The sequence below is a fragment of the Lethenteron reissneri genome, chromosome 36, assembly GCF_015708825.2.
Source record: "Lethenteron reissneri isolate LAM-NWPU_2019-01 chromosome 36, ASM1570882v1, whole genome shotgun sequence".
NCBI lineage: Eukaryota > Metazoa > Chordata > Hyperoartia > Petromyzontiformes > Petromyzontidae > Lethenteron > Lethenteron reissneri.
Genome location: NC_083814.1, coordinates 8,389,029 through 8,413,571, shown reverse-complemented (window position 1 = coordinate 8,413,571; position 24,543 = coordinate 8,389,029). Strand labels below are relative to the sequence as shown.

Below are 24,543 nucleotides of genomic sequence, written 5' to 3'. Positions count from 1 at the left end.
GCCACTGCGTAACAATTGCGAACGACAGGAAAGAAAAAATAAATGCGTTAAACAAACAGGAGACTGTCGTGTCCTTGGTGACAAAGAGATATATCTGTTCGCTTTGGCGAACCAGGTGAGAACGTCAAGGATAGAGTCACGGTTGCGCAAGAGTGACCTGGGTCACCACAACGGTGAAAGTGATGAAACTAAATATAAAGTTCACGTATCTAAAATACCTATATACATCATATTGGTAAAGATGTGCATAATGTGTGTGGGTGATGTGTTTATCGTGTGTGCCGCACGTGTCTGGCGATGCGTGTATCACGTGTGTATCACGTGTGTATCACGTGACTGGTGACTGAGTGTATTGCTTGTGCCACATGTGCCGCGTGGCTGTTGACACGTGTATCACGTGTGCCCGCGCGTGGCTGCTTGCGGTGTGCGTGTGCGCGCGAGCTTGCGGTCACCGTTGCTGTGCGCCGTCGCCGTGAGGCTGTGTCCCGAGAGCTCGGGGTAGTGCACCGAGTGAACGAATTCGGGTTGCACACGTGCGTGGTTCACGTGCTCCGACGCACGCACCACATGCAGCACCGTCACCTGCAGCACACGCAAAGGACACGCGGGCAGCACAGCGTGATCATCGCCCAGCCGAGACGATGACGATGATCATAATAATATCATCAACAACAATCGAGGATTAATTTTCGCGCTCGATATTTCCCGAAACGCTGCGAGGCTTGCTTGTGGAGTTGGGATTGGCTGCTTGTGGAGTTGGGATTATCTGCCTCCGGCACACCACCACTAGAGCACAAGGTACGTCCATTCATAACAATCTTATATTATTGTCCCCTATTTTCTTTGTCTTGTAATCCTATCAAGATGTTGAAAGGAACACAGGGAAGAATGAGGGCAACAAAAGAAAGGCGAGATGGATGTGGCGTGGCCGAAATAATATCCCACGGCGGCGTTCCGGACCGTTCCGGCTAAAATCGAGCCACCGAGCATGACGCTGCCACATGGCAGGACTGTGAGAGACGGTTGAGATGAATTTGAAAGACGATTAAAAGCCCACCTCTTCAATGCATCTCTCAGATCGTGCACGAATGCGTGTAAGCTGAGCTGGGCATCACATTTCCCCATGTCATTCCTTGAGTTTAGTAAATTTTTCTTTTATTGTAAATTAAAAATAATAATTTTTACTCTGATTACCTATGTTACATTCCTCTGTTATTTTGAACTCAAAAGTCATGTATTTTATATATTATAAGTGTTTATAATTAATGTAAATGTAATTATGCAAATATGCTTTTCTTATTAATGTGATGTGCATGATATACATATAGACTGATTGATTAATAGAGCAATGGCTTGGGGAGGAGGCCTGCATCCAGCAGTGGATTGATCATGTCTGCTGCTTATGATGCTGATGATGACAATAAAAAGGAATATCAATGAAAACTTTTCCAGCTTTCAAGAAGAAGAAAAAAAAATCACGCGTACATTTTCTTCCAGTAGCTCTCCACTGGTAAAAAAAAAGAAGACTCCCTACTCAACCTTCTCAGGTCAATGTTATATTTAACATCAGTTCATTTCGACGTGCATTGACCCACATCGACTCAAATTAACCTTTCCCATCCCGTAACAGCTCTTTTTAAGAGTTCGTTTCGATCTCGTAGGGGGGACATGCCAATACGAAACGCAAAGTGCAGCCCGTCATGTTATCTCTGCGATGGTTCATTCATGAGTGAGCGCTCCATTACGACGGTGGTGATGAGTAGTACCAGTGAATTGGACATTGGCTGCAAAAGCGTCATAATATCTTATTTTATATTATATTTTATTTAGAGAGTGATTTCGACGGCAAGGGTGCGCGCAAAAGGGCCGAGAAATGAGTGACCGTAACAGAGGGCACATGTGGGGGTCACGGAAGTGCAGGGGTGGGAAGGGGTGGAGGGGCGAGGGGGGGGCGATGGAGAAGAGATGGTGAGGCTTCAATAATGGAATGAGAGGTTAAGGAGGGGGGACTGCTTAATGTACAGGGTAACAGATTTGAATTGATAAAAATGCTTATTTGTGTGTGAAATAAAATTTCATTTCCCATGAGCCTCCACTACCTAAACGGCATCTAACTGATCTTTATATTTGTCTTTTACCCACATCTTCCGATTTGATGAACAAATTAGCTGTCACGATTTCAGGGTTTGCGATTTGATTCAAGAATCATTAAATGTTTGTGTCCCGTATTTACCATCTAATTTGAGCTATTTCGTTTTTTTTGTCTGTCACGTGATTGCCAAACTGATACTTTCATTCTCAGAGCTGGAATTTAACCAAAACTAAGCACAGAAGCAAATTCTGTGCGGTCATTGGTGACCGGGCTGAGACCACCAAAACTCTCTACCGTTGCGAAGCCAGTTTAACCACAGGGTGGCAACATCAGTTTTGACATTGTTGCACGATGGCCTACTCCCGTCAACAGTAGTGTGGCAAACATTTGGCGGTATCGGTTTAAACCCAGTTTGGTCCTTTGACCTCTGAAGCCATCCCGGCCACCGCCACAAACATTGCTAGGATTGCTCGCTCGAAACTCATGACCGTTGCGAGAAGCCGGTTTACCGAAACTATAGCGCACACAATTCCAAGAATGAAACTATAAACCAATTTGATTTTAGCAGGTAAGGCCCACCTGCGCTATATAGCTCTTTTTCAGAAGCGACCTAGCCACAAACGACAACTCAACAAAGTGGTATATCACGTATAAATTTGTAGCAGCCAAATAGTCTAAACTCATGTTTCTAAATGTGGAGAGGAAAAAAAACAAAAGAACGCGGAGAAAAATCGACACAACCACGGGGAGAGAGACCATGCCAACTCCAAAAACACAAGCGTCAGGGTCTGGATCGAACCCACGACCTCCTGTATACCAGGGCGAGGTAGTTAACATTTTTCCACCACCGTGGCTCCTTCAAAAACGAGAGCGCGCGGGAACGAGGCTAGTAGTGGCAGCGACGCCCATGTGGACAAGCGCCGGGGGGGGGGGGGCCTGGCATCCGTGTCTCACGTCGAGCGGCAGGCTGTTGCTGGCGTAGCGGCCGTTGAGCTCGGAGCACGTGAGCCGGAAGCGGCGCTCAAACAGCGAGTCCGGGTTGCTGTGCAGGTAGCGCACAGTGCGCAGCACACGCTCGTAGCTCGCCAGGCTCTCCACTCCTGTGAGGAGGGGGAGGAGAGGAGGGGAGTGGAGAGCGAAGGGGGAAGGAGGGAGGAGAGGAGTCAGGGTTAGAACGTAAATGTCTACCTCGGCCTGTCAGTCTGTACTCCTAGAGTGCCGCTTTTGACCGTTGGGAATTAACTGCCAGTGTTTTTTTTTTTATTCTCGTGCCATGCATTTTGTAATTCTCTGATTTATGGAATTAGTTTTTCCAATGTTTTTGGAATTCTATCTTTGCGGATTTTAAAATCCTATCTGGCTGATATTTGAAATTTTTTCCCCTGATTTTATTTCTCAAATGTTTTCCCCGTGATATGTTTCAAATTCTCTGGTTTTTGGAATTATGTTCCAATGATATCTGGATTTCTTTCCCCATAAGATTTATCTCCCTATCGGTGAACGAATGAATACGTAACATTTAAAAACACTCACACAGTGGAATTCGCCCACTGCACTATGATTACAGTGATCCAACTTTACTTCCTAGCCATGAATATAACATCAGTGAGAGAGTGACAGGTAATATCTGAACCAGTTTCTCAGCTTCCTTTTCTCAAACCCGTACTGACCAGCATGGTGAAACATGGTCAAACAAACCCCAATGCCCAACATTGCAAAGGGCAGCCTTTCATCCAGTAGTGTATTGACAAAGAACTGTAAATTATCATCATAACTATTATTTACTTGTTGGGGCATCCATCCGCGGTGGAGAGATGTTAACTACCTCGCTTGGTATACAGGAAGTCGTGGGTACAATTCTGACCCTGACACCTGTATATTTGGAGTTTGCATCTTCTCCCTGTGGTCGCGTGGATTTTTCTCCGAGTCCTACGGTTATTCCCTCCATATTTTCAAACACGTGTGAAGAGTATTTGTCTGCTAGACATTTACACGTGATAAGCCACTTAGTCGAGCTATCATTTGTGGCCAAGTCGCTTCTGAAAAAAAGCTATACAGCTCAGTGCGCCTTACTTGGTAAAAAAAAATTGATATTCTTGGGTCTTTTGGTCAAGTCACGTGACTTCACCGAAAGACCCAAAAATATGAATTCCTGCAGTCACGAAAGCTTTAAGTGAAAAAAAATTCAGTTTAGTTTTTTTTTTACGTGCATATATCTATATATATAAAATCGCAAATCTGTCTGTCTGTCTGTCTGTGTGTGTGTCTGTCTGTCTGTGTGTCGCCGGACCATATGCAGTTTCATTGGACGAAATGTGAGGGATTTGCGAGACACGATTGGTCCGTTTGGTTTTCCACGGCGGTTGCCCCTGGCAACGGGTAGCGACGCATTCGCTGCGGGGTGGACGCCATTTTTAATTCACGTTAAAAATATGCGCACGCATTAACACGCGACTCTGAGGTAAATTCATCAAAGTTTCACATCCTCTTCACTCCCCCCCCCACCCCAATGTGTGCAATTACTATTATAGGGTCGGTAGATAATAAAATTATAGCGATTAGACAGTATTATTGTAGCGCGGGGGGGGGGGGGGGGGGTAACGGCCCCAGTACCCAGCCTCAGCCGGGTGGGCAATTTAGGCGAGGCCGGAGGCTCTGCACGGTACTAGGCCTCGACACCCCACCACACTATAGGCCGTACATATTACTGCACAGCGGCCGAGGAGATCGTGGCTGGGGGGGGGGGGGGGGGGGGGCAGGGGTAGCAGCCCATCTGTGTATATATGTAAGGTTATTAAGAAATATATTTTTCACCCGGGCAACGCTGGGTACTTCTGCTAGTATATATATATATACATATTTTGCTTGATTGGCGATGCCCTCACCGGAGATGGTGATGCCCTGGGGGCCGCTGGTGACCTCCAGGCCCTGGGGGCTCAGCTGATCGGCTGGCACCTCGAAGCGTTCCTGGGGGCCCTCCAGGGGGTCGCCCAGGGCTGCGACCTCACAGCGGTCCAGGTTGTGAAGGATCTCCTCGGACACCACGGCCTCCTGGCCTGGGGACGAACGAACACACGGAGTGCGCCAGGGCAGGGCCGCAGTGGCGAGATGTTAACTACCTCGCCTGGTATGCAGGAGGTCGTCGCGGGCTCCATCCCGACCCTGACAACGTCCGTATATTCCGAGTTTGCGTGTTCGCTCTCTCCCCGTGATCGTGTGGAATTTTTCTCCACATTAAGAATCAAGATGCATTTAGATTATTTGGCTGCAATACATTTCCACTTGATAAGCCACTTCGTTGAGCTATTATTTGTGGTAATGTCCCTTCTGAAAAATAAGTTTGTCAACCAGTGAATTATTCTAGTATTTAAACACTTGTATGTAAACTAAAATTTATTTTCATTTTACCAGGTAAGGCCCACTGAGCTATATAGCTCTTTTTCAGAAGCGACGTGGCCACAAATGATACCTCAACGAAATGGCTTATCACGTGGACATTTACAGCAGCCAAAATACTCTAATTTCAAACCAGGTGATAGCACAATGAGACTGAAAGTGTCATTTTTTTTATAGAAGCAAATACATGACTCACAAAAGGGAAACACAGGGCAAGGTCAATCATTCAGTCAGTCAACCAGTCAATTAAAATGTATATTTATAACCAGGTGAGAGGCCATTTAGACTTAGGGTCATCAATGTATAAATACATTAAATTATTTGTATTAGTCTATCAGTCTTTTTGGGCTTTCCAAACCATAGACATAGCAACATTTTTTTAATCAAACAAACTCTGCATCTCATCTCATCAGCGGAGAGGCTCGTTAAGCAGAAAATGCTGCTGACTTTCCACACGTGAATTCATTTGTTGTATTTATTCATCCACCTCTGTGTGGGAGGCACAAAAGGAGTTCTGCTTTAAAAAAAATCCTTTACCTGCAATGCTCCAACGATAAATGAAACTATAAAATGCTTATTTGTGATCTACTACCAGTTTAAAACATACGTGAAATAAGTACCGTCTACAAACAGGGATACACATTAAATCTTTATTGATCACAGGAAAGAAACAACAATAACGTTTTTATTCTCTCCTTGCTGCTATCAAGCAATTCTGATTGCTAGCTTTAAAGTGGAGATACGAGCAAAATCGGTCTCTAGAAAATTGAATTTCGCACACTGAAAGCATTGCCTCAGGCTATTACAGACCACAATGAGGTCACTCGAACGGATATCAAGTTAATCTTCTTGGTTCTTTCGGTAAAGTCACGTAGAATGGAAATAATAAAATAATAAAAATAAAACCTAATAAAATAATTCTCACGACGTTTCGGGCCACAACGCAAGCAGCCGTCCTCAGGTGAAGAACAGGTCTGTCGAGAAGACAAGAGTCTCAGACCTTGTCGTGAGAATGATTTTATTATGTTTTATTTTTATTATTTTATTATTTCCATTCTACGTGACTTTACCGAAAGAACCAAGAAGATGAATCCCTGCAGTCACGAAAGCTTTAAATCGAAATTTAAGGATATCAAGTTATTGGTTAGCGCCGCGTTCAACGGACTTCATGGGCCATCCCAGCCACTACCGTGGCCCTCGTTCCATCCCGGAGAATGACCCCGCCAATGTCTTACAGGAAACCCGCACGTGCCGGCCTTCTTTAAGCCTTTGCCGTTCCGAGATATCCGCAAGTTGCAGCATGGGCTCATTAGAGAGGTGTAGTGCCATTAATTTTAATTTCATTTTTTTACCTACGTGACTTTACCGAAAGAACTAAGAGTATGAATCCTTGCAGTCACGAAAGCTTCAAATCTAGAATTAATACCCTCTACGGGGAGGAATTCCACCTGTTAGAATTTTTAACAGACAACGAGACAAGAAGTCACAGCTTCTCGAGACGCTGGCCTTCCTCAAGAGATGCCGCGATAACAAGGTAATAACCATCGCTGCCTCACTTGATGCAGCAAATCTGGCTGAGACGGTCCCACCTGATGACGGAGACTTGTGTTGCCTCCGAAACGTCGTAATTTTTATTTTATTGTTATTAATTTTAATTTCATTTTTTTACCTACGTGACTTTACCGAAAGAACTAAGAGTATAGGCGTAACGCCGTTGTTTCTGAAGACATTGTACCAAGCGCAGAGAACTGTAGCGACGCGACCGCACTCTACGATAGCTGGCGCTGAACTGTGCCGCACTTCCTCCCCGCACGGCCTTGTGGGAGCCTCAGTACCGATCAAGTTATTTTATTTTTTCTTCCAGTTTCGTTTTGGGTACGTCATCCGAATAGGAAAGGGTTAAGTATTATACATTCTCCAAATTGTGCTCTGTAGAAGATACAAAGTTATCTGTTCTATGCTTGTTGTTTTGTCTGCCAATGGAGTATGACTTGGTAATCTATCTATCTCACATGGTCACTGATAAATAAAGTAAAATATATAAAAATACTATAATTTGCAAAAAAATGCATGCTTGAGAATTTGGCGAGTTAAAATACACATACATTAGCTGGAATTATAAGTGTCTTCATTTCTATATGTGGCTTCATACCCACTCTTGTTTCTGCCAAAACAATAAAACACTTGGAATATAATTGGCCAAAATTCAAAATAAATTGGGACAAAATAATTTGAAACGTAACAGTACAGAAGCAAAGTCACTGTTTTATAACACCGACATGACCCTAACACTTTTATTTTGGTTTTGTAACACATTGATTTCTACATTACTAAATCATTATTTTCGATTCTCAGAGTTTTCCAATTCGCATTTTGAGCGTAACTGGCTGACGTAACCCCTGCCGCACCGTACGTCGCCCAACGTGTTAATCAGAGGGTGTGCGCGGAAGAATGACAAACTAAACACACAAAGCAGTTCTAAAGAAATTAGTTTTCAATCAAGATTTAGAAGTGCACAGCTCCAGTGGCTTCCTAATAACGGAAGGAAGAGCGTTCCAGACGGCCGCAGAAGCGAACCTGAAAGCGTACACTGCTGTGAACCATCTTTGTGCGATGGGCTAGCCAAAAGCCGGATGACTGGAGTTTGCAGGATAGTTTATGCTCACCGACGAGATCAGCGAAGTTGTTGGTGGTTTGTTTGTAGCAAGCGCTTCGAAACACCAGCCGTTAGCGCCGAAACCACACGCGGGTTTGCGCCCACCCAGCCCACGTACACAAAAAGGCAAAGATCCCCCGTATAGCCTTCAAAGACTGTTGGGGCAAGTGCTCTTAGCGAGTACCTATGAAGGCCAGCACGGCACACGAGGAGGTGGGTGGTCAGCACCACGCCCGGCTGAAATTTATCTCCCCAGTGGCGATGTTTACACACCACACCAGGTACTCATTTACACACACACACACACACACCGCGTCGGGAGAGTTAGCGACTGCGTCCGCCCGCCCGCGCCAGCGACCTGCCCGCGTACCTCCCACGTCGCTGGGCACCTCGCGGGTGACGGAGCTCACGACCCGCAGGTCGGGGAAGAGCACCACGCCAGTCGGGGAACTCCCCGGCGGGCCGCGCGAACGAGTCGGCGCCGCTGAGCATGATGTGCGGGTCCTCGGGCTGCAGCACCATGACGTACGCGCTCACCTCCGGGACGTCCGGGCAGCCCTCCTCCACGCAGCTGGCGGGTGGAGGTGCGCCCGTCGTCATCATCGTCATCATCAACATTTAAGTAATTGTCGTCTTGATTATAATCATCGCCGTCACGATCGTCGTCGTCGTAATCGTCATCGTCCATAGTGGCAATATGCCGAACGCTTTTCGTGACACAGCAAGTAATTAACAGATACCATTCCTTTGAACTGCTCACATTGAAAAGTTAATGTTATTTTATGTAATTTTTACTTTACCAAGTAAGGCCCACTGAGCTATACAACTAAACTATTTTTTATATTTGACCAGGTAAGGCCCACTGAGCTGTATAGTTCTCTTTCAGAAGCGACTTTGACACAAATGATAGCTCAACGAAGTCGCTCATCACGTGCAAATTTACAGCAGCCAAAGAATCGCGTGACGTCGACTCTTAACGTGGAGGGAAAACCCGGACGACCAGGAGAAAAATCCACGTGAGCGCCGGGAGAGAGACATGCAAACTCCAAATATACAGCAGGCGTCAGAGTCCGGATCAAAGCCACGACCCCCTGTATATACCAGGCGAGGTAGTCACACTCATTCGTGATGGACTGGAATCATACGAGTGCGCAATAACAAACGTTCTTACGTAATTAACATCTCAGCACCGTGGCGCCTAATATCAACAAACAGTTCTAGTTTCTTTACTGAAAATATTGGTAATCAACGTTGTTGGGTTTAGATCGCGTTATTTATAAATGTGGTGTAACCCTCCACCACCCGACACGGCCAATCAGTAAAAATTGTAAATGTTGTGGTTTCACGCTTCAACGCACCGGTGGGCTAAAGCAGTGAACTAATTGTCTTTTGTCAACGTGACACTTTTTTACTGATTGGCCGTGTCGGGTGGTGGAGGGTTACGACACATTTATAAATAACGCGATCTAAACCCCAAAAACGTTGATTATGAAAACATTACAACGCATTTTTTTTTTCTTCCCTTGGACCGGTTTGTAGCTTTTTTAGGGGCTGCAAGACAGGCATCCCCCCCCCTCCCCACCCCTGGCCTGCTTCCTTCTTCACCGGCACTCAACAAATGTGGCGGCGTGGGCCCTGCGGAGGGGGTCGGAGAGCGGACTCACTGGAGCACTGTGGCCAGGTGGAGGTCGCGGGGGCCCGGCGTGGGGAACTGGCGAGTGTTGACGTAGGCCACGCGCTTAACGGCCTCCGTCAGCTGCTCCAGGTCGTGACCTTCCACCTCCAGCGTGAGGGTCAGCCTGGTCGGGTTGAAGTGCACCTGCGAGGAGATGTAACGAACCGAGGGGGAGCAGGGGAGGGGGGCGTCCGTTTAGATAAGTTAATCCGAACGTATAGAATGCTTTGGTCCTGTGGCAAGCGTAAGAGATAGATTTCTACAGCCCTGAACCTTTCGATTTAAAGCTTTCGTGACTGCAGGGATTCATCTTCTTGGTTCTTTCGGTAAAGTCACGTCGAATGGAAATAATAAAATAATAAAAATAAAACATAATAAAGGACGTGTCATTCAGACTCTGTCTTATCGACAGACCTGTTCTTCACCTGAGGACGGCTGCTTGCGTTGCGGCCGAAACGTCGTGAGAATATTTGATCATTTTTAATTTTTATTATTTTATTATTTCCATTCTACGTGACTTTACCGAAAGAACCAAGAAGATGAAGCCCTGAACCTGCTTTCTCACCGCACTGCCCATACAAGGACCTCCACATTAGAGATTTTCTATAGAGAGCTCGTCAAGAGGGGAATTTTGGCCTACTCTTCCACACTGGCTGGACATCTTGAAGAGGCTGGCAATAGCCACACCTGTTCCCCAAACACGTGACCCACCGATCAACTAATTGTGGTGTACGTACCCATGCACACTGCTCCACTGATAGAGGCGGTGGGGAGATTTAAGAAACTTGCACCTGTTGTTTCAGCTGCGCCAGCAGATCGAACCTGTGACCCGTGTATTGCAAGTCCAGTGTGCTGATCTCTATACCACGGCAGTACAAGGATTTATCGGTGTTCCTGACCGCTGTATTGCATTTCAAACATTAAAAAGCGTGAAAAAAAATAAGAATAGGTTTTGCCCTTTCTGGCAATAAAACACCTGTTTTAAAAACTATTGATACTGGCAAAAAGGTCCACCATTATAAAGTGAAACAGCAAGTTCTCATCTAACGCGGTAAATGCGTTCCGGGAAAGTGCCGCGTTCAGCGATGAAGGTGTTTGGCGAAATCAATATCCTCATAAATAATGTAACAACAGAGTTTGGCGAGATACAATGTACAGGACACACACACGGTAAGATGGCGGGGCAAATAACCGAGGGTACACTTCGCCACGTGACTGTATCATTTGTATCATTCCGCGTACTGCATCACTCCGCTCGGCTCAAGAAAGTAGTTCGTCGCTGACCGCTCAGAAGCCACGTGATAACGTGCGCGTTTCGCAACTGTACAAAAAGTGTTGCCTAATGGAAGAACCGCGTCAAGGCGAAATCGCGTTGCGTGAACACCGCACGTCAAGTGAGGACTTGGCGTACATCTGTAGTGTTGTAAAGGACGGACTTCTAAGCTTCTTTATGGCACACACTGTTTATTGTCTTAATACACAGTCCCTATCACACAAAGGGGTATATGGTCCCCTCACCCGTTAACCTGAGGAGGTACAGCCTCCGGACCTTGCACAGCTCCACACTCACACTCAGCTCCTATTCTAAGGAGATACAGCCTCCGGACCTTGCAGCCTATCTAATCTCCCTGCTATCCCAGCGTCCTCTGGCTGGACCTAGGGGATCTCTCCCCGACCACTGGTTACACTGAACCCTAGCCCTGATAAGGGCTGGAGGGCTTGGTCCAGGGTCCTAGATGTCTTCGGCCTTTTATACCTGTTCGTGGCCGGGTTGTCCAATCCCCGGCCACCTTGTGGAACCCTCTGATTGGTCCTTCCCAATCTGGCGTTTGGATCCTACCTCACCCCATTTGACCCTGACCGTTTGATTGAGCGGGGAAAACCTTGTTTACGATCCGCTCTCTCACAGTTTGCAAACAGCGAGTAGTTAACACTACTACACATCTATATTCTATTGTGAGGGTGGGGAGGGTCGTCCAAATCCCGAGGCGCCGGGCTGCAGTCCCCCGAAGCCCCTTGCGTTAAACCGGCCCTGGATGGGGTCGGGTTGTGGGGAGGAAGGGTCACACACTTCACCTTCACGACGCTGGAGGCGTTGGGCAGGGCGGGCAGATCGAGGCTCTCCTTGCAGGCGTGAAGGCACGCCGACCACGGCCTGCGTCTCCACAGTGCCCCGGCAGCACCGTGAAGCCCGCAATGTCTCCGCGGAAGAACTGAGCGAAGCGCGGAGATGGCTGCTCGCCGCCTGAGACGGACGATGATGACAAATATACATACAAATTAGGATGAAAAAAAAAAAACGCATTCCTTCTTGCGTTTCCAATGTTTTGCAACTCGGGTTAAAAAAGTTCGTTGTATCAGCTACAACTCTGCCCGTCCCGAGCAAGGCGGACACGATCACTGTCGTGTTGATGGTCCGAGAGGAACCAATGGAGATTATAAAGTTGCGTTGCTATTAGGGACGCACACTGTTGTCAACTGGCCATGTGCAGAAATCATACGTTCTGTTTAACATGTAGGCTTTCGTGACCAATATCATCCACGAGAGGTTTTTTGGGTTAGATCGCATCAAGATATAAATGTGTCGTTAAACCCGCCACCATGAAGCTAGTTGTAATTACTGGCAAAACGTCGTACTCAGTTTGTAAATGTTGTGGCTTGGCTCTCCGACACACCGGTGTGCTGTACTAGTGACGAATTGGCATATTCTGTTCACGTGACAACCCTTACAAGTTGACTGTGTTGGGTGGTGGCGGGTTTAACAAACAATTTATATATTTATGCGATCCAACTCAAAAAACCTATATTATATATGTTCTCTGCCTCCACATATCAATAACAATGTTAATTTTAGTCCATCGGCCTATTGGCAACATTAATCAACAGCATGCGTTTCAGCAAGTAAACTCTCAACCAATTTCAACGTTCTCATCCGGTGTCCGGGCTTGATAAACAAATGCAGCTGGGTTACCCGATGTTAGATTCCAGCTCACGGGCAATATCAGTGATGAATATTTGAACCGATCCTGGGCTTCCCCTTGGTCGACTCAGCCTCAAATGAGTAGCTGGTTTCGGGGTGTAAACATCAACGCTGGGGAAACAACAGCAGCCGGGCGTGGTGCAAGCCACCCTGCCCTTTCGTGTGCGGACGCCACCCTGCCTGCATGGGCACTACCCCGCTAACAGCACTCGCCTCAACAATCTGTTGTGACTAAACGGGGGATCTTTGTCTTTCACTCCGAAGCAACAAACAGCTGCAAACCAAAGTACCACTTTGGTTTAGGGGACTTGAGGCTTTCGTCGCCCTGCGAGACCGAGCACCTGCGGCGAGCCCCATTGTGCGTGAAAAGCATCCACCACCCTTGCCAGGTGAGGGACATCTGCGGAGCGAGACGGTTCGCCGGACACTGCGCACGCATTCTTTTTTTCGGTTCGTTTTGTTTACATTATCGCGATGCAAGTCGAGCACACCAAGCGATTCGCAACGGCGTGTTCGTTTGCCCCCGCGCTTCTTTAGAGACGACGGCCACTAAATCTGTCCTCTCCCCCCCCCGTCTTAAAGTTACGACTCCGTTGTGGCTAGAGCCTCAATTGTGACCTCTGCACCCCCCCCCCTTCTTCTTTATACAGCAGATGCCACCAAGCAGTAATGAAACAGAATTTCCATCTGCCGCAGAAATATTTCGCTGCCATCCGATCTAACGGAGTTCAAAGAATGCCGGCCGTAAATTTCTTTAAAGGCCGCACCAAAAAAAAAGTTAACGCGGAACTATTCACGCTCCCTCGTGCCCCGTCCGCCACCTCGGAACGGGCCCTTGGGATTAACGGCGGCGGCGACGGCGACGGCTTTATGCTCGTGGTTAAATGCTGGACGCGATAATGGGAAAAGCATGGGGTGATGACCCATGCCCGGAGTCGGCCCCCCCGAAAAGCTGGGGTGAGACGAGTGGGTAAGCGCAACAGATGCTGCTGAGTTTTGCGAAGTACATGTGCGCGAAATTCACACGGCCCCGAATGCTACGTACGTATTTCACTTGCCGTGGTATTTTGGTTCAAACATTTTAAGTAATCCTGGGTAAGTGGGGATATTTTTTTAAAAATCAGCGTGAATGTTATATTCAAGGTTTTTAAAAATCTAGTCAATGTTATATTCAAGGGCTCCATGGTGGCGAGATGTTGACTACCTCGCCCGGTATACAGGAGGCTGTGGGTTCAATCCCAACCTTGATGCTTGTATATTTTAAGTGTTGATGCCTGTATATTACAGGTAGGAACAACAGGTTCCACACTGCCCACCAGGGATTATTTGTCTGTCTGTCGTGCATATTTCTCAGTCGTGCACGAATGCGCTGTCCAACCAAGTTCCTACCTGCCCACTCCGAAGGAACGTGTTTTAATTGTGCATGTTCTCCCCGTGGTCACGTGGTTTTCCCCTCCACATTTGCAACATGCGTTCAGAGTATTTGGCCGCTATAAATTGCCACATGATCGGCCACTAAGTTGAGCTTTAATTTGTGGCCAGTTGCTTCTGAAAAAGAGCTATGTAGCTCAGTTGGCCTTACCTAGTAAACTTAAAATAGTTTCAGTTTTATTAGTTCAGAAATTGTTTCTTATAGTTTCATAGTTACATTTTTGGTTTTGCTATAAATGTCAGTGTACAAATCTATATCTCAACAGGCATAACTGGACAGATAAACGTATATGCATATATTTTTAACACACATTATACAGTGTCACGGTTTCCATTATGATCCTTTCATTTAAGATTTATGGAGCAACTGATAATATTTTATTTATGATCCCATTTCCTTTTCCCTGTATTCTATGGAGATTAACTTTTTTTTATCTGCGATGACATTTCCTATGTTGGTGACGTGGTGGTTGTAACTGAAATACATTAAGAGGAATGTACAGTGATTTGTCCATCCACTGCTGGATGAAGGCCTCTCTAAGCCCTTTCATCAAGAGGGGTGTTTGTGACCATACCTCACCAGACTAGTCTGAGTAGACTGGTCAAGGGGGGCACCCAGGATTGGTTCGAGGTGTTACACACGGTCTGGAATTAAACTCGGGTCACCAAGTCCATTGCAGCGGTGCTGCCTTTAATCACTGCACAACTGCTCAACACCATTAACTTAACAAAAAAACTGAATTTTGCCTTGTAATTAATTACAGAGATGTTGACGATTATTGTTGCTGGCGAGTCAGCCCGCATCCACTGCGGGATCAAAACTGCACATGGACATGATTATTTGACCGTGCAGGCTTTCGCGGATGCCCCGTCACAGCGTGTCCGATGCGTGTTGGTCAGGTCGTTCTGCGCACGTTGTTCGGCACGGTGTTTTCGACATTTCCCTCCGCGCGCTGGCGGCTTCAAGAACCGAACATGAGAAACTCCCAGGACACGGCGCGAGACGTCGGACGCGATGCCGGGCAACGCGCGGGACACCCCCGGACAACACGGAGAGTTACCACTACTCGAATTTATTAATCACCCTTTATGAGCGCAGCAGATTTTTTCTTTCTTTTTCAAAGCGCCATTCCACATCGTGGGCGCTTGCCAAAAGCCCGGTGCCAGAAATGTCGCGTTTAGCCGACAGTCTCCGAGCATTCACGTCCAACGCACGGAGGCGACACAAAACAGCGTGATTTCCTGCGCGAGGCTCTTTGTGCGCTTTACTACCCCGAGACATAAATGTGAAAGGATGTCCGACTCAATAGCTAATTATCGCACGCTTATGTAACGGCGGGCCGTAAAAACCTTCTGCCGTCCCTCCGCGGAGGAGAGGGGCCGCCCCCTCATGCCCCCCACCACGCCCTCCCACCCCCCCCCTCCGCTCTTCTGTGAGCGAACGACACACCTGGCGCTCCCGAGTGGGACGGATCACGATGTCACCCCCGTCACACCACATCCAGTATATACCTCTCGCTCCGGCTGTAGCCGCTTAGTGATGTGCCGCCACCGACTCCATGCTACCAGTGACCCGGACGATGACATGACGACCAACGCGATGTGACGGGGACAAGCCACGTAAGGTGATTAAGCATGAAGTAACAAAATTATACTAATCGCAATGAAAATTACACTTAAAATTACATTTTCAAGTATCCGAGCGTCGAGCTGATATTTGGCGCACCCCAGTTGTCCCGCAAATTCACGAATCCGGGGGTCCTTTCAGCGACCCGGGGCCCTAAACGTTTGGCACGAATTGCTCACCGCACAAACCCGCCGCCACATAGTCGCGCAAATCCCACACGCCGCTCTCATTCATGCGATGGCGGGCGCTCGTCGGATTTGCGACGGAACGTAAATTGCACGGTAAAAGAAGGTGGGGGTGGGGGGGGGCGGGGCGGGCGGGTTCATCCAAGGGAAAGCAAGCGCCCGCTTGGCAATGGACCAAACCACGAGGAGGATGATGATGAAGCGGTGCGGCCGTGACGATCGCGAACCCAACAGATGGACGATCGCCTCGTCCCGCGGGACAGAAGGCGACCACCCCCCCCCTGGCTCGCCGTCGCCGGAAGAGAACCCTCACAGCCTAGTGACGGCGCGCGAGCCGTCACTAGGCCGTGAGGCCGCCCTTTCCACACGAGTGGTGGCGGCATGCTGAGCGTGCCGCCACCCCCACTGCGTTCCTCCGCTGTCATCATTAACGTCGTAAATAAGGAGGCCCCAACTACTGCCGGATACGCGCGGGTGCTTGTGTGCGTGCTTGCGCGGGCACACTGCGAGGGTCGTGCCATAGCGGCCAATAGGGCGACAGGGCTCGTGATGGCAAGTCGCTCACCAGAGTCGGCCTTTTCAAAAAGGTCCTCGGATCTGCCCCGAGGAAGGCGTCGGGAACTGCGTGGCACCAGTGAGTGTGCTTTTGCCAGGCCGTGGTGGTGGCGATGGTGGTTTCCATGCTCGTGGCCTGTAATCCAGCACTGTAGATGATACTGAAAAATATTGTGATTAAAATTATTCTAAATGCCAATTATTTACCCATGATAATCCTCACCGAGTCTCAAAAATGTCAGGATGGTCTTGCTACATCGGGATGTTTAGCTAATATCATCATGCCCGGCTGTGGCTACGCCGCACGTCGCCTCTAATCTTGCACTGTGGAGGCAGGCGAGGGCTGAAGTAATCATGACGCAAATGTTGTGAAACGTCCTTCCTGTGGGCGTCAAGGAGAAGCCACATACCACCACTGGCTTGGCCTGCAAGGGGACCGCGGTACAGCAAACGTGCATTGCACCTGTGCGGGTTAGAGCGCTGTCCCTCTCGTGCGTGTGCGTTTTCTCCGGGTGCTCCGGTTTCCTCCCACACTCGGCATCCGATAACGCGTTAATATGTAAATAATGAATTAAATGCGTTGCGAGTGTGTTTAGGCTGCGGGTTTTTTAGCGTTAAAACTTGTGAAAATAATTGCAACAAACTATTTTTTTTTAATCTCAAGTACTGTAGGAAAACCAACAGCCCAAGCACTGCTAAACCGACGTGAAAGACCAGTTAGCCTTTATACGAGGCTCTAATAACAATACATCAATTACACGGCAGGGATTAGTAAGCCGCATTGCCATTTCCAAGAAAACACTTCTGCAATCGTCAAAATAAATTCGTGGAATTCCCCGTGCAAGGCTTAGGGGTCTGGCTACCTCAATTGACACGACGCCTGCCTGATCGCATCCAATCCACTGGCGCAGAGCCCGAGCCCCACAAAGTGGAGTCTGGGAAATTGAATTTGTTAAATTAATCTGAACATTTGTGCCCACTCACAATGGGCCACGGGTGGGATTGCGGAGTCTTAATGAGGCACCAGTTGACGCGCACTGAAATCAAACACGAGGAGGGACGTCTCCCCCCCCCCCTAACCCCCCTCCCCCCGCTGCTTTTGCTCTCTCGGATCGTTTCATCCGCTCTTCTTAACATTCGTAAGCTTTGGTCCGGATGGTTGAGTCTCAGGGGCCCTTCCAAGTGAAGCTTTAGCAATCTTAAGAGCGCAAGCCATCACAGCGCAAACGCTGGTCGCGTCCTCACAGCGGCAGCTTTTTTGGCTGGCCATCCAACAAAGGCGGTCACCGCGTCGAGCGCTTTCAAGATGCGCTTCCTGCGGCCTGTCCGGAACGCTCTTCCTTCCGATATTAGGAAGCCACTGGCAGCTCTGCACCTTTAAATCATCATCCTAGATTAAAAATACATTTCTGGAGAACTGCTTTTTTGGTGTCTAACAAAACGTATGAAATGTGAAAACGCATATCAAGACACACTTTTATTTTTTAAACAAGCGGACTGAAATGTGCACCCAGAAAACTTTGGATCAGTTTCATAATCCTTATCTCTCGATTCTTAAAGCAAAACACACCACTGCCGCCGATTGCGAGGCGCTCGCATTACTTCAGGCAGATCGCGGCCGGCACGAGGTCGCTTTGTTAACCTGCCGCAGGCCGCCCATTCCACTTTGCAAAACCCTTCAAAATATCAACAACGCTGCGCTTTACCCTCACATCAGGAGAGCGAGGGAGGAGGCGGGAAGTCGAGAAGTCAACGAAAGAAAAGCCCAAGTACAATTTGATTCACGGAGTAACACAATGAACAATAACCTCTCCATCCAATAAATCTATTGGCTGCAGTGATTCAGAATGTTTGATGAGTCGTCGTCGAGTGGGGGGGGGGGGGGGGGGGCAGTAGTAGGGGGGGGGGGTGAGCACAAAACCATCAGAGGCAGAGAATGATGTACCACGAAAAAAACATGTTCAATCTTTCCCACTCAATACGAATGCAGCATTGAGGCGGTGAAGGTCACACGAAGGGTGCCATGTTTGTGCAAAGCCAAATATCCCCCGTATAGCCTTCACAGACTGTTGGGGCAAGCGCTGTTTGCGAGTAGCGGCTATGAAGGCTGCCACGACACACGAAGGGGGCGAGTGACCAACACCACGCCCGGCTGCCTTTGTCCCCACAGTGGCGATGTTTACACACCGCATCAGGTACTAATTTGAGGGCGAGTTGAGCAAGGGGAGGGCCCAGAACTGGTTCAGGTAATCGTCACCAGTCATAGTTGCGAGCGCGAATCAAACTCGGGTTGACCAGTTTGTAGCACAGTGCGCTGACCGCTATGTGCATGCGTGTGTATACGTACACACACACGCATGCACATACACACACATACGCACATGTCACTACATTGGTGGAATTTTGGCCCAAAACCTACAGAGCTCAGCAGAGGGGTGTGGCTGCCCTCTAAAAGCATTCACCAAGAGGTGAGCATTAAAATTTTGTAACAAAGCTGAAACTTGCAGCCTTGCAACTGTCTGTTCACGTCACTGCTGCCAGAAAGGCCTCCACAAGCAGGAAACCCTAAAGAGCCACAGTAGATGGAATGTGGCCTACTCTTCCATGCTGGTGAGACATCCTTGCCGTGGTGCGAGTACCCACACTTCACACTACCACGCGCGACCCACTGATTAACTGTGGTCCACCCAGTCGATCTTGCTGGGTGAACGGAGGCGAGGGGATTTAAGTAACTTATCCATCATTTAAACTTCCACACTGGCAGGTCGACATGGTGACCTTAAGAATGCAAATCCAGAGTGCTAGCCATTACACCGTGACAGCTCTTGATAATCTGTCTATCTTCTTGGTTCTTTCGGTAAAGTCACGTAGAAGGGAAATAATAAAATAATAAAAATGATATTATTTTATTATTTCCATTCTACGTGACTTTACCGAAAGAACCACGAAGATGAATCCCTGCAGTCACGAAAGCTTTAAATCAAAATCTATGTATCTTTGTTGAACTTCTTTGCGCATCTTACGTAGCCAACCGCGCTAATTGGAGGTATGGAAAAATTGCCCAAATATCCTAATTTGGACGCTCTTGAAAAAGTATCTTGAGACTCGGAAAATATTTTTGTTTGTAAGTTAGTGAGGCAACATCTATTATTGCACTGTACCAGTGTTCCCATGTTTATGCTCTCAGAATTCACCAACCCACTCTTACCAGTGTGGTGAAGTATGGTCAAATAACTTCCGTGACCCGCACGGCTTGTGGAAGTCTTCATCTAGGAGTCGAACTCAAGTTGCCAGGTTTGTATTGCGCAGTGCACAAACAACTTTTGTCGCAACTTCTCACACGTAACCACAGAGACAAAGATGCCTCATGCAGCCTACAAAATTAAGTAACTGCGGATAACACTGCAAGCTTGGCACGGGTACAGGAATGACGTCCATGCAATGCACATGCACACAAGAATACTGTATGCCATGAAAACATCAGTAACTGCGTACAAAAAGTGGAGTGAAAATTATTATTTCAACCGTTTTTTTTTCTCCTCCCGCCAAATGCAGCATTAACGAGTAATTGGCGCAATCCTCTGAGCCACGCGTTTCCACGAGACTCGTGTCCTAACATCACCAAGCCAAGTGCGCGTACTCGGTCAAACAGCAGGACACGGGGCCGTATAGAAATCTTTCCGTCGCGGGGCTTGCAAATGAAACATGTAAATAAAGGACCCTACGCGAATACTTCCAGTGGGACACAGCCATTGCATGCAATGAACGTGTGGCTGTGACCACATTCCAAACCCTCCCCTGCCGCCGCCTCCCCACCTCTAAAAGAATGTCAGGGTCAGATGCTTTCGCCCGCTTGTCCTTGGGATGCAACTGCAAGATTTCGGGGATGCGTGCGATTTACGTCTGCGCGACTCTAGCCTCTCAAATTCCCAACGCAGTCCTATATCACGGGAGCAGGACAACACCACGAGTCGTTCTTTCTGAAAGTGGACAGCTAAATAGGGCTCTGGTTGAGTTCGGGGGTACAGAACCCACCCTGGTGCCTTGAGGTTGAAGGTTTAAGCTCTCAGAGAGGCCAGTGGCCCTCACAACCAGGGCAGCAGGGCAGTGGAGCCCTGGGTAAATAATCTGTTGATGGCGAAAGCCGGATGAGAGCCTAAAGTAGGCCAATGTCGTAATAGGTTTTTACCCTTTTATCTGGTACAAAAACTGACACCTTCTTGGTTCGTTCGGTAAAGTCACGTAGAATGGAAATAATAAAGTAATAAAAATAAAAATAATAAAATAATTATTTTGTTATTTCCATTCTACGTGACTTTACCGAAAGAACCAAGAAGATGAATCCCTGCAGTCACGAAAGCTTTAAATCGAAAAACTGACACCTTTATACAAAGGATCATGTTTGCAATAGCCACAACACAAGCAGTCAAAATGCAAACAAAAAGAAACAACTCTGATAATGATATGCACTGTCCTTGAAGTTGATTGGTCCACACCCAAGACAGCTTTTCTTAGAGCCTAGTTCTCCATTGGTGTTGGACCAGATGACGCCAGAAACACTGGGAAATGAGTGGCTACTGAACAGGTTGTCCAGCCACCAATCACCTCACCAAGCGTTGTTCCACGATACATCAATTAACTTAAGTGGCAGATAATATATTTTAATAATAAGGATCCTTTCTTGAATTGAATTACCACTTAATAATTCGATCGCATGCCCTTTGAGGCTTTGATTGGTAGACACGCTGTGGTGGCATATGAGATGGAGAAGGTTAAATACTTTAATGCCCGTGTCGTTATTGTTAATGACGCAAGCAGCAATTGCCATGATGAACAGCCAGGCCTATTCCGATGTTTCTTGTGGGAATTATTTGACACTTTGAATGTGTTCACATAAAAAAACATTCCATTGGTCTTTGTGCTTTGCGACTGCACTGATTACACTTAACGAATTACTCTATAATGCATGTGCACATATGCAGCGATGTTGTGTCAAGGATTGTTTGAAACCATATTCAACAATCTCTTGCTTCGTCCTCAAGTTAAGCTCATTATGAAGCCTCTTAAGTTTTTCACGATATTCTCATTTTGGAGAGAGTTATAATTGAGGGCACCGAGGGTTAATGCAAAGCCGGCAAGTTTACAATGCACTTTTAACGATTGCATTCTCCCAACTATTTAAATACCCTTTGTATATGTATTTCTTTTCAAATGTCGCACAAGCAACACTTGTTAGATGATCAAACAAGAATTGTGCAAAATGTGCTCTATTTATCGGGTTGGTTTCATTGCAGGAGAAAAAAAAAACCGCTGAGTCCAAATCTGCTCATTAATCCACACACAAGTGCTGTCATAAAGCCCAGGCACAAACGCGCTAATGAGGCCCTGTATCAAATTAACTCTTTTACAGCACGACATCCCTGCAGATTTACTACAACCGAGAGCGCAGATTAATGCGGCAACTAAATTTAACGGCAAACGCATAATTCAGATTTCTCCTTTGTTCCAAAAACGTACAGGTTAAAGTCGCAGCCCTGCAGCTGCATTGCTCATGACACCGCTGGCAAAAGCACCTCTCGGCGGTAGTTTGGCCTACGCTTCAACGCTGGCCAGATATCTTGGGGGAAAAAAAAGTCGGGTTATACCCACACTTTACCCCTCCACACGCAACCTGCCCATCGACTTAAGTATGGTGAACCCATTTCTACTGCTGGATGGACAAGAGGTCCAGGGGGCATTTAAGAAACTTGAAAAATATTTTTAACTGTCGTGGCGAGCGAATTAATCGATTCGGCCACCTCTGGATTGCAAGTCCAGTGCGCTGAAGCATTATGGAACAGCAGCATCCTCGTAAACGTGAGCGAACAACCCCCAAGTAAAATAAATTAACGGTTTGAACGTTTGTACAATCGCTTTCGCATCATCACTCTCCATGAAGGGAAAGTGCCCGAATTGAGAGATCATTTGTTATTTTGTCAAGAGGCATTAATATATTATATTGTTACAGCAGAATACCTTATACTATTACTTATACATTGGTGTGTGCGAATGATGACGGAAGGTAATTTTACTCCAGAGAAGACAGCATGCTAAATTCCACTCTCGCCCACCCCTCGCCCCGAAACCCCCACTGCCCCTCCTCCCTTCCTCACCCTTGCTCCTGACACTTCCCCAGCACGCAGTGGTCAGCCACTTGAGCTGGTAAACTGAAACAAAACTTTTAAAATGTTATTTTACCAGGTAAGGCCCGCCTGAGCTATGAATCGCTCTTTTTCAGAAGCGACCTGGCCACAAATGACAGCTCAACGAAGTAGCTGATCACAATGTGGACATGTATAGCAGCCAAACACTCTAACCGCTTGTTGATTCTAAAACGTGGAGGGAAAAACCGGCAAAACCGGAGGAGCCGAAGAAAAATCCACGTGACCACGTTAAGGCACGCAAACTCCAAATATCCAGGCGTCAGGGTCGGGATCAAACCCACGACCCCCCCTGTGTACCAGGCCAAGTAGTTGACATCCTCACCATCACGCAAGTGCACAGGGTGCACTCTGTGTAGCTCTTGGACGTGCTGTTTGGGCACGATGTCCGACGTTTCACTTCGTGTGGTATCTCCACTGCCCCCCTCCCGCATCGTGCGTACGCGACGATAGAGGGGGACCGCTCTGTGCTCAACCCTTGTTATTGACAGGCGATGCGCTCAGGTGCCAGGATGCTCAAACGACCACGGCCGGATTGGCTGCGCCCGTCCGACGGGGTCGTGGAAATTTCCCAGCATTTCGCATTCACTGCCTGGCAATCGTCGAAACCAGGGGGGCAATTCCCCACCCGAAGGATGGATTTTTTTACTTATGTGAAATTCATCCCACGCTCCAAGCCTGGTGGTGTTTCATTCAGACGCTGTCTTTCCGACAGACCTGTTCTTCACCTGAGGACGGCTGCTTGTGTTGTGGCCGAAACGTCGTGAGAATTATTTTATTAGGTTTTAATTTTATTATTTTATTATTTCCCTTCTACGTGACTTTACCGAAAGAACCAAGAAGATGAATCCCTGCAGTCACGAAAGCTATAAATCGAAATTCATCCCACCTGCCAGCGCCACGGTCGCTCTTTAAAACAAATCAAATATTATTACTGCCATCAGTTGTCACCGTGATCTTACCTCCGAGGGATTAGTGACAGCCGAACCATTAGAAACTAAAAACACACCCTTGAAGAATATATAAATCATGCACAGGTCACACGTCATTAACACTGCTCTATGAGAGACAGTTTGGTTTTAGGCAATGCCCCTTTTGAGGCAACGACACCGTCAGAGTGGGTTTATAACGAGAATTCAATCTCTGCCCGCTCTCTGTTTTTGAATAAGGACCATTGCCCAAAAACGTTAGTATCCCAGTATATGTTTTTGCAAAGTGTTGAGATGGTGGAAGTAATGATACTCGCGCTCCAAAACCACAGCATTTTCGTGATTCATTATCACAGTTTGATTAAACAATGACTAGCTCCGTCAAATGTTTACCATCCTGCTTTTATTGAGTCCCAGTAGTTTGTTCCCTTTGCAGTTTTGTTCACAGTGTGTTTGAAACATTAACATAGCTTTTGTATTATTTGGAAATATTAGGTTCTCTCACACGTATAATTCAGTGCATATAAAATGCGAGCGTAAGAATCCACACGTATTAACACCTCCACCGTCGCATGCCTTAGTGTTAATGACGTGTGCATGTACACACCTGCCAATTGAGCTCCTTATTCGTTAGAAATTAGACATTAGTATTCGCGCTTTTATAGTGCAAGGTGATCAAAAATATGTCGTGTTTCATTAGTGCCGACTTTACCCAAATGATTTTTTTCGATATTTGTGTTTGTGCAGCAATAACCACAATGCAGCAGCAGCAGCATCAACAGTTAGTTTACCCCAAAGAAGAGATTTGAGTGTATTT

General features: G+C 47.2%; 1 protein-coding gene across 1 annotated transcript in view; it reads right to left on the bottom strand.

Annotated features, from left to right (window-relative positions):
- The window catches only part of CLSTN1 (calsyntenin 1), a 151,473-nt gene that overhangs the window by 12,363 nt on the left and 114,567 nt on the right, over positions 1-24,543 (bottom strand). The window contains 9 exon segments of the mRNA XM_061566011.1: positions 453-582; positions 3,047-3,192; positions 4,978-5,148; positions 8,515-8,584; positions 8,586-8,715; positions 9,809-9,963; positions 11,896-11,964; positions 11,966-11,986; positions 11,988-12,064. Of these exon segments, the coding sequence (XP_061421995.1) occupies positions 453-582; positions 3,047-3,192; positions 4,978-5,148; positions 8,515-8,584; positions 8,586-8,715; positions 9,809-9,963; positions 11,896-11,964; positions 11,966-11,986; positions 11,988-12,064 (969 nt within the window).